This window comes from Chiloscyllium plagiosum, chromosome 35 (assembly GCF_004010195.1).
Source record: "Chiloscyllium plagiosum isolate BGI_BamShark_2017 chromosome 35, ASM401019v2, whole genome shotgun sequence".
In the NCBI taxonomy this organism is placed as follows: Eukaryota; Metazoa; Chordata; class Chondrichthyes; order Orectolobiformes; family Hemiscylliidae; genus Chiloscyllium; species Chiloscyllium plagiosum.
In genome coordinates this window covers 41,075,479-41,088,071 of record NC_057744.1, presented here as the reverse complement: position 1 = coordinate 41,088,071, position 12,593 = coordinate 41,075,479, and the positions used below count along the sequence as shown (strand labels likewise).

Sequence of the window (12,593 nt, the reverse complement as noted above, 5' to 3'; positions counted from 1 at the left end):
TATTGTTGAAGGTCTGGTTTGATGTGTGGTTATGAAGCCAGGTGTGACTTAGACTACAAGCTAATGCACGACGTGAGTGTGAACAGTGCTCGGGATCTGCTTATTTTACTGAGCCTGGGACGGGGGAGGTGGTGGTGACAAACATTACTCAGGTGACCATACTCTCCCAGGGGCCTAGGCCTCCACACTGACCAAGAGCAGGTTCACTCAGGGCTGCCCTGTACACTGAGGTGTGTGTGTGAGAGAGCAGACGGCTGACTGACACTTTAAGAGATGTATGGCACCACGTTTCCCTGGACTTCACCAGGATGTGAATCACACAGGCTTGTCCAATGCCTGGTTTCCAACTGCTTTGCTGGGGGAAGGAGGTATTGTTCAGTTGTCCCGTTAAAACTTATCCCGGGATCAAGCCCGGTCACACTCCGAGACGGTACAATCCAGACTCGAACCGCTGGAGTGAACCTGCCTCCCTCACACTCCCCAGACACGACATTCTAGATCCTGAGAACTTGCTGCTGATGAGGAGTTCTTTCTCTCAAATCACTTCTGAACGTTAACAACTTGGTTTGATTGTAGACGGTATAATTAATAAGTTTGCAGGTGACACGAAAATTTGGGGTAGTGTTGATAGTGAGGAGGCTGGTCTCAGGCTACAGTCTGATATTGATCAGCTGGTAAATTGGGCAGAGAGATGGCAGATGGAATTTAATCCGGATAAGTGTGAGGTGATGCATTTTGGGAGGTCTAGTATGGGAAGGACATTGGCGATGAGGAAGGTCCCTAGGGCGTACTGAGGAATAAAGGGACCTTGATGTACAGATTTATAGATCCTTGGGGGTATCAGCACAGGTCGATTCGGTAATGTCAAAGGCTAACATTATGCTTGCCTTCATTAGGGCGGCATGTTGGCTCAGTGGTTAGCACTGCTGTCTCACAGCGCCAGAGACCCACGTTCCAGCCTCCGGCGACTGTAGATTTTACACATTCTCGGGCCTGCCGTGTGTGTTTTCCTCCGCAGGTTAAACGAATTGGTCAGGGGAAATGTAGAGCAATAGACTAGGAGTATCGGATCTGTGTGGGTTACTCTATGGAGGGTCAGTGTGGACTTGTTGGACCTAATTCTATGATTAGCCTGGGCGTAGAAAATCGGAGCAAGCCACACATACTACATGGAATACTACATACAGATGTGGCCATTATCAGACGGGTGTGATTGCGCCGGAGGGGGGTGCCGAGGAGATTGTCTGGGATGGAAAGTCTCAGTTATGAGGAGGAACTGGATAGGCGTTTGTTTTCCTTGGAGTTGAGGGGGGATCTGATTGAAGTGTACAGGATTATGAGTGGCATAGTCAGAGCAGAGTGTGAGAATCTTTCCCCCATGGTAGACGTGTCTAAAACCAGAGGACATAAAATGTAGGTGAGCAGTAAGTAGTTTAGAGGAAATCCAACCACAGGGTAGTAGAGTTATGGAATGCGCTGCCTGAGAGTGGTGGAGGTCGGTCAACTCTTCCAACGCGTAGGAAGTGTCTGGAAGAGTGTTTAAAATACCGGAACCTGATAGAATATGGACCAACTGCGGGTGAATGGGGTTAGTGTAGTCTGGTGTTGGTCAGCATAGCCATGGGGGCCAAAGGGCCTGTTTCTACCCTGTGTGACTCTCTGCGACTGTATAACACGCTTGCTTCATAGACTATTTAAACCTTGCCCAGCAACTCTCTACCCTTCCACCCAGAGGAACAGTGTCTTCCCCCATGTCCTCTGCCCAGGCCACTCATGAATTTGAACCCCTCAAACTGCCAGCAGTGATCGCCAGGGATAGAAAACAGGAGGGGGACACAACAACAGAGGATGGTGAGTGCAAGACAGCATGGGAGGGGAACCGAGCTGGTGACCATTCATGAAAGACGCTTTAGTATGCAGCGGGTGGCTGAAGACTCCCAACACAGATCAGTTCCCTACCTTGAGGAAATGCTTGATCTCATATTCTTGACATTCCCCTAGTTTTCTTTCTGTCATTAGTTGCAGGCTGGTTGAGAATATGAAATGTTACTGTTTACAGTCAGAGACTATTGAACAGTGGGAGGGCGTGTGAATGGCAGGGGAGCGAGGGAAGGGGGCAGACTCTGCCTAACAATGGCAGCCGCATTGCCCAGTGGAGTGGCCGGGCTGAGTAACAAAGGGCGCTCAGCAGGGGAGCGGAGCCGAGTCTGTGCCACCCCCGAGTGCCTCTGGCTCAGGTGAATGTTGTGAGGGAGTGCGCAGGCGCAGCTCTGGCCCAGGTATGGGCTGCGAGAGGGGGTGGGGGAATCTCTGTCTGTCTCTCTCTCTCTCTCTCTCTCTGTTTCTCTCTCTGCCATTCACTCCTTCACGTTGCAGCCTCGGCCGAGCACCGGCTCCAGGATGGCGTTACTGGGCAAAGCAGGCGATTGGCAGGTAGGTGGTTTGGCAGCTGTGGTCTGGGGTTGAGGGGTGGCCCCGGGGGGACTGGATGGACACCCAGAGCCCATGGGACTTACACCAAATCCCCCCACCCCCCCCCGGCCCGTTCCACGTTCCCAAGGAGGCCCACATTGCCCTGGGACACTCGCCCTCTGGATGTGGCTCCCGGTGGTTTTGGGACCGGGAGGGGGGCGCGGGTGCTATGCCGAGCTGAGCTGGTGCCCAGGGGAGAGTTGTAGTCCCCTTCCTCGGGTGGAAGGGGGGGTCGGCGGATTGGACAACATGTCCCAGAGGGCTGCCCCCCTCTAACCCCATCCCTCCATCCTCCCCAACCCCTAATCTGGCCCGCTCTACATCACACACCCAGTAACAAGTGTTGTTAGAGCGAATCCTTCCACGGGACGCCGGCAAGATAGTGTGCTGTAACTCGAGAGGGACCTGCATTTGTGTAGCGCCTCCTGCCAGCCCCTTCCCTTCACAGCTCAAGCCCAACCGCGGTTGGGAAAGTCACCTCGCTAGCCCCCTCCCCCCCCCCCCCCCGTCCCTCCCTTACCCTCAAACTCTAGCAGCCCAGCTCCAGTGTGAAATAAAGGTAGGGACTGAGACACTGTAGAGACTCTCTAATCCCATCCTAGAAAGAGGGCCCAGCGTGAACGGGGGAACTCTCAAAAAGGCAGCAATCCAGAGGGTGCGAGAGAGCACCCTGTTCCTAACAATGAGAGCCGCCGCTTTTTTTCCGAGGTGTATTTATTAACGCGGTAACCCCCGGGTTCAAGTTATAAAGCAACAGAGAATCCTACACCACATAAACTCCAGCTTTCCAATGATCCACGCTGCATACTGCTCTGGATGAGAACACCAAACTGACACTGACTGGAGTCTGAAAAAGCGATGATTTCTGAAATTGTACAGATGACACTCCCGATTAATAATGAAAGGGGACCACTGCTTATCCTATGGGACCGGGGCATTGATTAATTGCTACAGATTTCAGAATCGTACACCAGCAAGGTTAGGAATCAGTGAGCGATTTGTTGATTTATTTTTTTTTAAAGAATTTGGCCTTATAGCAGGATGTGAACAGGTCGCCATTAAATCTTCTCACTTACAATTGCTTTTTAATTGATGAGGGAACCTGAGTTGGGCTCGTGATCTCACAGTTTCATTTTAAAGTTCGAGTTCTGGTGTAAAGTACAAGTGTGTTCACGCTGACAGAAAGTGGGCAGCTGGAAGACAAAACAATTGATAATCAACTTTCTGCCGTCCACAGTCACACGGTATACGGGAGGCACAGAAAACCCAGGGCCTATCTTTTTAAAAAACGTGATCAGACACCAACTTGATCAGTGAAAGGCTACTCTCAGTAGCTGTGCAGAGCTTCCAGCTACAACTACCGAGTTTCTCCAGCATTTTCTGCTTTTCTTTCAGATCTCCAGCATTCGCCGTATTTTGCTTCTTTTTATTTGATATTTATGTAGAGACACGGGCATCTTGGTTAAATCGCAATATTTGCAATGCTTGCTGTTTTTACATTTCCCATCGGCCGTGTTTTCACTACCATGAGCCGGTGAGCAGGTAGAGACGCTGCTGTTTTTTTTATTTTTTGGACACTGTAGGAGGTGACCGTGTTGCCGGGGAGAGATTATTCGTTCACAAGGTCTGTCCGGGACGAAGACAGACTAGGCTTTGCTTTGATTACAGACGCCGAACGGGAGGCAGTACCGTGGCTGACTCCTCTAAACTGGACTCCAGCGAGAGGCGATTTTTAAAACTGTGCCTGAACCCTTTAAACTGAGCTCCAAGTGAAAAGCGATTTTAAAAAAATGTACCTGATCTTTCTGAACTGGGTGAAAAGCGATTTTTGTTTCAAACTGCTTGTTCGTTCGAAAGTAATGAGGGGGAAGCCAGCAAGTTTGTATGGGGCTGAGTTGTCAATAGCAGAGAGGTTTATAGGTTTTAAAAGCACTTACCTCGAGTTGGAGATTTCTAAGAATCACAATTTCTGAATAGGTTTGGAATGAACGAGGTGACAACAGCAGAATATTTCCAGACCAACACCCCTCACAACCTCCCCCCGCCCCCCCACCGTGCCCAACAGTCATCTTTTTAATAGGAGACAGTGGTCAAAATACAAGTCCCCGACGTACAGACACTGACGGTGTGATAAGACCAACTGCTATTCCCAGCTCGCTGGTTTCTGTGAAGTGTATCTAACCCCCTTCAAGGAACGATACAATCTCGTAAAAAATGTACCAACTCCACACGAAGAATCCGAGAATTGTGGCAGTTTTAAAACAAAACGAGATATGACAAAAAACGGGTCATTTCTTTCCTACCTTGACTGTCAGGAGAGCGCGACATGAGGATAATTATCGTTTGTGTATAATCTCGTGTAAATATATTTCACACTTACCCGCGGTCCACCTGATAAGATTTTTTGGGGGTAAATTATAGATTAATTTGTTAAATTTTGTGTTTTTATATGGGGTGTTGTTAAGATGTGGAGTTTATTCTACGAAATGCTGGAAAGAGACTGAGGTTAAAACAAACGCATTGACTATGGAGAAAGTGAAGGACGGCCTAACCAATTGATTTGGTCTTCCCCCCGAGTCGCTGTTTGTTGTTCTGGACTGGTCACAGATATACCGGCTCATCAACAACGTCGGAGTATAGGACCAGGCCGTTCAGTCCTTCCAGTCCCTTCAATCATTTGTGGCTGCTTTATCTAAGGGCACTCTGCCTGCTCCCTTTTGATTCTGTCGCTTTCAATATTCTGAATGGATTGACTATCCCCACCCTGGCCTTTTTTGAGGTGTGAGTGCTCCAGGTTTCTTCAAGGAAACAATTGGCCCCTATCTTCAACTACTGAGCTGTCTCGTACTCGGTTTAAGGTCATTCCCAGTTATTCTCGCTTCACCAGCCCCTCAGCTCATTCTCTAACCTGGAGGCAATCGCTGCAACCTGTCCCTGCAGCCATCAGCTGGTGGTCCTGCTGTCCTTTCTCAGGCTGAGCAGTCTCCCCTGGGTACAGTCCCCAGATAGCTCCACTTCGGCTCGTATTCCGATCCCACCTGAAAGAATTTCTCCTCTGACTGATTCGCGGAACCTCTCGGCTAACTGTCAGAGGTTTCGGTCCTGTAGAACAAACAAGGCCATATACACGTGGTCACAAAGAACACTTAAACAAGGTCATATATAACGCATATACACTCGATCATATAGGTCACATAAACAAGGTCATATGGAACACACAGCCATGTGGATATACATGTGATCATATAGAACACACAGCTATGTGGAACACATAATACTGTATAGGCGGTCATATAGAACACACATACACAGCCATATGCAAAATATCCCCCTCCATGTGATATAAACATTACTGAATAGCAGTAACAAGAAGGAACACCAACCCCCACTCCCGTCCACATAATGAGGATGATTAATGGCTCACAATAAAGCCCTCGCCAGCGCCATTTAGTAAACCCTACACAGTAAACCCGCATACAGTAATCCCAACCATCGAGCTGTTTTGAGTTTGTTGAAGGGAATGCCACTTATTCCATCTGGAATGGGAAACACAGCCCAGGTTTAACTATCCCATTGAGTCCTGGAAACAAACATTCCTGACAGAGGACTGGTGTCGGTGACTGCAGTTCACTGGAGTCGGTACAAAGGCAGAGGCTTAGAGTGTGTGTGTATATGTGTCTATGGGTGTATATGTGTGCGTATGTCTGTGTATATGTGCGTGTATATATGTGTGGTATGTGTGTATATATATATATATATATGTATATGTGTCTATATGTGTGTGTGTTGGTGGGGGGGGGGGGAATGGGGCTGGAGCCACTGTCATATGTAGTTGAAGCTCTCGAGGGGACCTCTAAATGCTCCGGCTCGCATCATTTCCCCACTTTATTGGGAGGCCCGAGATCCTGGGCGGATGCTCATGCTATGGTGATATTGCCAATGAATTGGAGGTGCTGGTGTTGGACTGGGGCGTACAAAGTTAAAAATCACACAGCACTACATTATAGTCCTTCAGGTTTATTTGGAAGCCATATAAACCTAGTTTTTGAGCGCTGCTCCTTCATTGTGGACTCCACAACCACCTGATGAAGGGGCAGCGAAAGTCCTTCCTGGAGGACTATAACTGGGTGCTGTGTGATTTGTAACATTGCCGATGAAGTAGTGGAGACAGCGCTTTCATACACTGTCATTACACATAACCCATGGGGTTACGCAGGAGATTCCAGCGTTCACTGAACGTCAGTTCCTGTGCTGACCCCCTCCCCTCCCCCCAGAGGAACAATGCAGCCTGTTCACACCTCACTTTGCAGTCTGCCCCACCAAAAATGCTAATAAACTGCGAGTTTCTGGCGATTAGTAAGTACAAAGGAAGAGGAGAGCCAGGGAACATTTAGCTGCAGGTTCACTGCTCCAGTTCCCGAACACGCCCGTGTCCTCGACCTGCACGCTGTCCTCCGGGTTCGACCAGAGAACACCTTGCCCTCTTTACGAAAGTGCAGCACAGTATGTGCATTACACACATGCCAGTCCATTTAATATCGGACAATCCTTGCATAATTTACAAAGGTCTACTTTACTTACAGATTCATGAAACTCAAAACTAATGCAGAGATTTGCCAGGTTTATACCAGGTGAATCAGTCACTTGGGCTTAATTCTGAGGAAGGGTCAGTCCACCCGATACATTAACTCGGATTTCTGTTCACAGATGCTGCCAGACTTTGCAACAATTTCTGTTTTTATTTCTGATTTACAGCATCCACAATTCTTTCAGTTTTTATTTGAGCTTAATTATCCATTCGGGCATAGGGTCGAAAACCCTAGGAATGGGGGTGGGGCGGAGTCTCCACAGCAACCTTTCCACTTCTTGATGAATTGGCACCAAAGGCCACAGGGCCGACTGGAGAATATTTTTAAAAATCCGTGTTCACATAGAGAGTGCTTTCCGGGTAAGCATGCAAGCATAGAGATGTACAGCACGGACACAGAGCCTTCGGTCCAACACATCCATGCCGACCAGTTATCCTAACCTAATCTAGTCCCATTTGCCAGCACTTGGCCCATATCTCTCTAAACCCTTCCTATTCATATACCCATCCAGATGCCTTTTAAGTGTTCTAATTGTGCCGGCCTCCACCACTTCCTTTGGCATCTCATTCCTGTGCAGGCGGTGGGCTAGTGGTATTATCGCTGGACACAGCATGTAAATAATCCAAATATTGTACGGTATTAAATGTACTGGCATGTGTATCCTGTATTATAGAGGACTGTAAGCAAGGCACCCTGGTCCAAATCTCGCTGTAGTGGAATTTGAATTCGACAATAATCTGGAAATAAGAGTCTTATGATGACTAGGAAACCGATTGTGAGGAAACTCCTACTTGGTTCAATAAAGTCCTTTAGGACATTGCCCAGAAGGCAATTAAGAGTGAACCAGAATGCATGTAGACTGCACCAAGGTAAGGTGATATGGAGGATGGGCAAGAAATGCAGATCTAACCAGTGATGCCCCTCATCCTATGAACGAATAAACGAAAATTTGGAAATCAAGACAGAAACAGTTGGGAAGGAGAATGGGAAACAGGTTGGGAGTTTTCCAGAAAAAAAACAGAAATTGCTGGAAAAGCTCAGCAAGTCTGGCAGCAAGAGAAATCACAATTGACGTTGCAGTCGAGTGACCCTTCCTCAGGACGAGATAGTTGCATTTGGAGAGGGAGAAGGTGTGTGAGGCTGCGGTGACAACGCAGTGTCACGCTGACACAGGCAATGGCCATTCCGGGACAGGACTCCTTTACCCCGAATCAATTTAATCCGATCATTCAAAATGAATTCTGAATTTAAATCAACTGCGGATGCTGAATTTTTCCAGCCATTTAATTCAGAACTTTTTGTTTGCTGGACAGAAACGTAACTGACAATATAAGGTGACCCTTTTGTGTTTCACCGACGGTGGGTTCTATAAAGAGGGCGGGTTTATAAATGATTGAGATATTTTACTAAATTCAGACAGCCTGTCTCGATAACGCGAAATCCGGGCCATTAGCGGTTCCGGCCGAGAAATGCCGCTGAAGTTCACCAGTCAGAGGTTACAGAGAATAGGAAACTGGCGCAGAGAGAGAGAGCAGGAATACTGAGGAAGTCACAATGACGCCCCCCTCCCGCGTCTCCCGGAATGTGACAGAGACTAGGGGAAGGGGCGACCTGAGGATAGCTCAGACCCCTCTCCGTCCTCCTGGACAGCACACACGGAATCTACCCGGCTGGAGCTGATTGGTCGAGCTCATTGGCTGGATTGGACTGGACCATTCCTATTCGGATTCTGGAGCCTGGTGTCCAGGTTAAATTGGGGGGCGGGGGTGGGCGGGTGCAGAGACGATCTAACTCTCCCCCGCCCCCCGCCCCAATACGTTCCAAAATCGATCCTGGGGGTAATGCGTGTAAAGCGCTTGGAAGCCTTCGGCAGCACCTGAAGAGTGAAGAGACCTGACGGTGAATCAAAGCAGCGAGGAACAGCTGGCTCGGCGGAGGCTCCGACATTTCGACCAAAGTTTACTCACTAACGGAGATGGAAAAAAGGTTTTGCAATAAATCCCCAAACCCTACACCCTGCTCCTGACCTGGTCGTGGGTGAGAGATTCTGGGAGCAAAGGGAGTGTTTTATTCCCAAAACAAAAAAGCCACATGCGAATAAAAACAGTGAGATTTAGAGCTAGATTATATCCAGGAGGGATCTTCTGTAACTCGTTCAACGCCGATCCTAAGGCTGCATACGCAGGGAAACGTGCCTGAACACCAACCAGCAGCCCGGGGAGCCCGGATCCTCCCGAGTTTATAGACTGGAGCTGCACTGGGGGGACAGCGTGGCCGTGTGCTACCTTCTCTGTGGCAGACGCAGCAGCTCCCCAAACCCCTCACCAGGAACTTTGGGAGGGTGTGGGTGTGACTAGCCCCTGAGGTGTACAGGTTAAGTGTACAGGCCATGCTAAATTGCCCATAGTGTCTAGGGATGTGCAGGCTTAGGTGGATTGGCCATGGGAACACAGGGTTACAGGGATAGGGTGTGGGTGCGAGGAGAATGCTCCTGGGAGGGTCAGTGTGGACGCGATGGGCCGACTAGCCTGATTCCACACTTGGGATTCTATGATTCGAAGCAGATTGCGTGTCCATGACGTGAGGAGTGAATCCCCACCCCCTGGGCTCAGGTTCCGCCTGGAGAGGGAACATCCTCATTGGCAGCAGCTCAGAGGGATCTCCGAGAGAGAGAGCGGGAGGCTTCAGTCAGCACTAGACCTTGCGCTGCAGCGTACTTCACTCCGGGCCAGGGGAACATGTTGTGGAAATTAGCTGACAATGTCAAATACGAGGAAGATTGCGAGGTGAGAGGGAGCTCTGTACACCGGGGCAATGGCGGGGAGGGAGGTATCGGTGGAGACTCGACCTGTCCTATTTTTCTCCAGCAGACTGTATTGAAGTTGTTTCTGGCGAGCAGTGTTTGTCACTGTGTCACTGTGATTAATAATTTCCAATCACTTGCTTCAAACTTCACTCGCATTGCTCCCCAGTGTCGGTGAATTGGAGACATTTAAAGTTGCTATCTTCAGGCCCAATATCCCGGGACTTTATTCCCGCCTCCTTCCCCCGGTCGTCAGGCTCTGCCTTTGCTTTAGCAACTCTTTGTCAATTACAATTGTGTGTGTGTGGGATTTCTGTGCAGTTTCAGGTGTGGGGGAGGACCCCTGTTCTTGGTGGAGAACTTTTCTGGAAACAAGCTTGGAGCTGGGCATGACAGGGTGTTGGAGGGGGAGGGGGTAGGCTTCCAGACTATTTGTTACCCGCCACCCCCACCCCGGTCCCTTAAGTCCCCCACCTCCCCACACTCCGGCCCCAGTGAAAGGGACAGGGAGACACTCCCGACTAGAGCATCCAGTTTGACTGGTTTGTGGTGGATCGGTGTACAGTAGCGAGTGTCTGACAGAGCGGAACAAGGGGGGGTGGGGGCGGGGGGAGCAGTTAAATGCCCCTTTCAGATTCAGGGCAGGATTAGAACTCCCCCCCCCGCCCCCACTCACAAACCTCTTCCCCAAACCTACTCGCCTCCGCCCTCTGTGCAGCTTTTGTCCTCTGTCCAGGACTACCCGAGGTGTATTTCTGAGTGGGCGGAGGGTGGAATATTCTGCGGAGGGGGGGGGGGGGGAATAATGTCCACATTATTCCCCCCCCCCCTCCCCCGAGTCTTCCGCTGGGTTTATTTTCTGTAGATAGGGAGCGGGTGGTCAGCGGTTTGGTTTGTCAGTCTCCCTGCCTCTCCCCATTCACTTCCAGAGCACCATAACCGGACGGAGAGTTTCTCTAACTCCCCCCACCCCACCCGGTCCCCTCTCTCGGCGTGTCCTGTCCTGCCCACATTCCCTCAGCAATCCCATCCATTGACTCATATTCGGCAGCGCCAAGTTCTCATGAGCTGAGTTACCTGTGTTCAGGTCTCCCATAGCCCGGGATAGGGAGACTTGTCCTCTGAATCTGCCGGTGCCCACTCTCCTCCCGCGGACCGGGGAACAGGGCGCTTTAATTCACCGCTGTTCGTTTCCGAGAGAGAAATAGACCTTTCACGATCACAATTCTGTTCGAAATTGTTCTCCATTTCCTTGAAATGTTGGTTTAAAACATATATACTGTATATAAACAAATATAAAACGCATATAAATACATAGCACACACTATATGTATGTAAGCACGTTTAACCACATACACACATATGGCAAATATACATAAAGCATATATACTATATATACAATGTATACACACACATATTATATGTTTTAAACCAATACTTCCAGGAGATTGAGAACAGTTTCGAACTCAGTTGTAAACACCGGGTCAATCATTATTGTTCCGTTTCATTTCGGATCCAACATCTGACTGCTTTAGTAAGATCAGACCTCCCTTTAGTGAAAGTAAAAAGACCAACAAGATCCCACCCGGCATCATTTCGAATTTTCTTTTAACTGGATCGGCGATTGAATGGGAGCTGCTGAGGTTTTCAGAGGGTATTGTGTTGGGAGTCTCGTTCTCCCAGTTAAAGCACATTTCTGATCGATTCTAATGTTGGGAATGGCGTGGATAGGAGTGTGGTTGGGATTTGTCCAGTGGGGATGTCTGTGTTGCTGTCAGAATGAGCTGCAGGTTTACGGATGCATAATTAATCGCGCGTTGTCAAAGAAATCTTAGTCATAGAGATGTACAGCACGGAAACAGACCCTTCGGGCCAACCCGCCCATGCCGACCAGGCGTCCTAACTTAATCTAGACCCAAATGCCAGCACTTGTTCCATAGTCCTCTAAACCCTTCCTATTCATATACCCATCTAGACGCCTTTTAAATGCTGTAATTGTACCACTTCCTCTGACAGGTCATTCCATACATATACCACCCTCTGTGTGAAAAAGTTGCCCCATAGGTCACTTTTATATCTTCCCCCTCTCCCCCTACACCTATGCCCTCTAGTTCTGGACTCCCCCCACCCAGGGAGAAGACCATGTCTGTTCACCCTATCCATGCCTGTCATGATATTTTGTTTCTGATTTCCAGCACCTGCAGTCCTTTGGTCTTTTGTTTTTGGAAATAATCAATACCGGAAGCCAACTCGCCTGAAGAAATTACTTCCTTTTAATTTTTTTCCCCTCACGCCTTAAAGGTATGCCCCTAGTTTTGGACTCCGAATCCTGGGGAAAAAAGATCTTGACTATTCACCCCAGCCTTGCAGCTCATGATTTCATAAAACTCCCCTCAACCTCCGACGCTCCAAGGAAAACTGCCCCAGCCTATTCATCCTCTCTCTATAGCTCAAACCCTTCTACCCTGGCAACATCCTTGTAAATCTTGTCTTGTGTTTAATAAGACCAGCTTATGACTAAAGTGTACCATTCACATAATATCAGAGTGGTCAGAGAGTTCAATGAGTTAAAACTGGAATGCTAACTTTTTAAATGTTTAACAAGTGTAGCGGATGGCGGGGAGAATGACAAATATTTTCTCGCACAGATGGGGTTATAATCACTGAGAAGCTTTTGTGGATTAAAATGTGTTTTTAAAAAATTGATACAAAAACAGAAATAGCTGGAG

General features: G+C 48.7%; 1 protein-coding gene across 2 annotated transcripts in view; it reads left to right on the top strand.

The window, feature by feature from the left end:
- The first annotated feature begins 2,366 nt into the window (after positions 1 to 2,366).
- tfap2c (transcription factor AP-2 gamma (activating enhancer binding protein 2 gamma)) overlaps positions 2,367 to 12,593 on the top strand; it is a 60,429-nt gene continuing 50,202 nt past the window's right edge. The window contains exon 1 of one of the 2 annotated variants that reach the window (XM_043676975.1): positions 2,367 to 2,433. In XM_043676975.1, the coding sequence (XP_043532910.1) occupies positions 2,401 to 2,433 (33 nt within the window). In that variant the 5' untranslated portion in view covers positions 2,367 to 2,400. Of the gene's footprint in view, positions 2,434 to 9,656; positions 9,848 to 12,593 lie in introns of those variants that run through there. The other variant, XM_043676974.1, reaches the window with a different exon arrangement.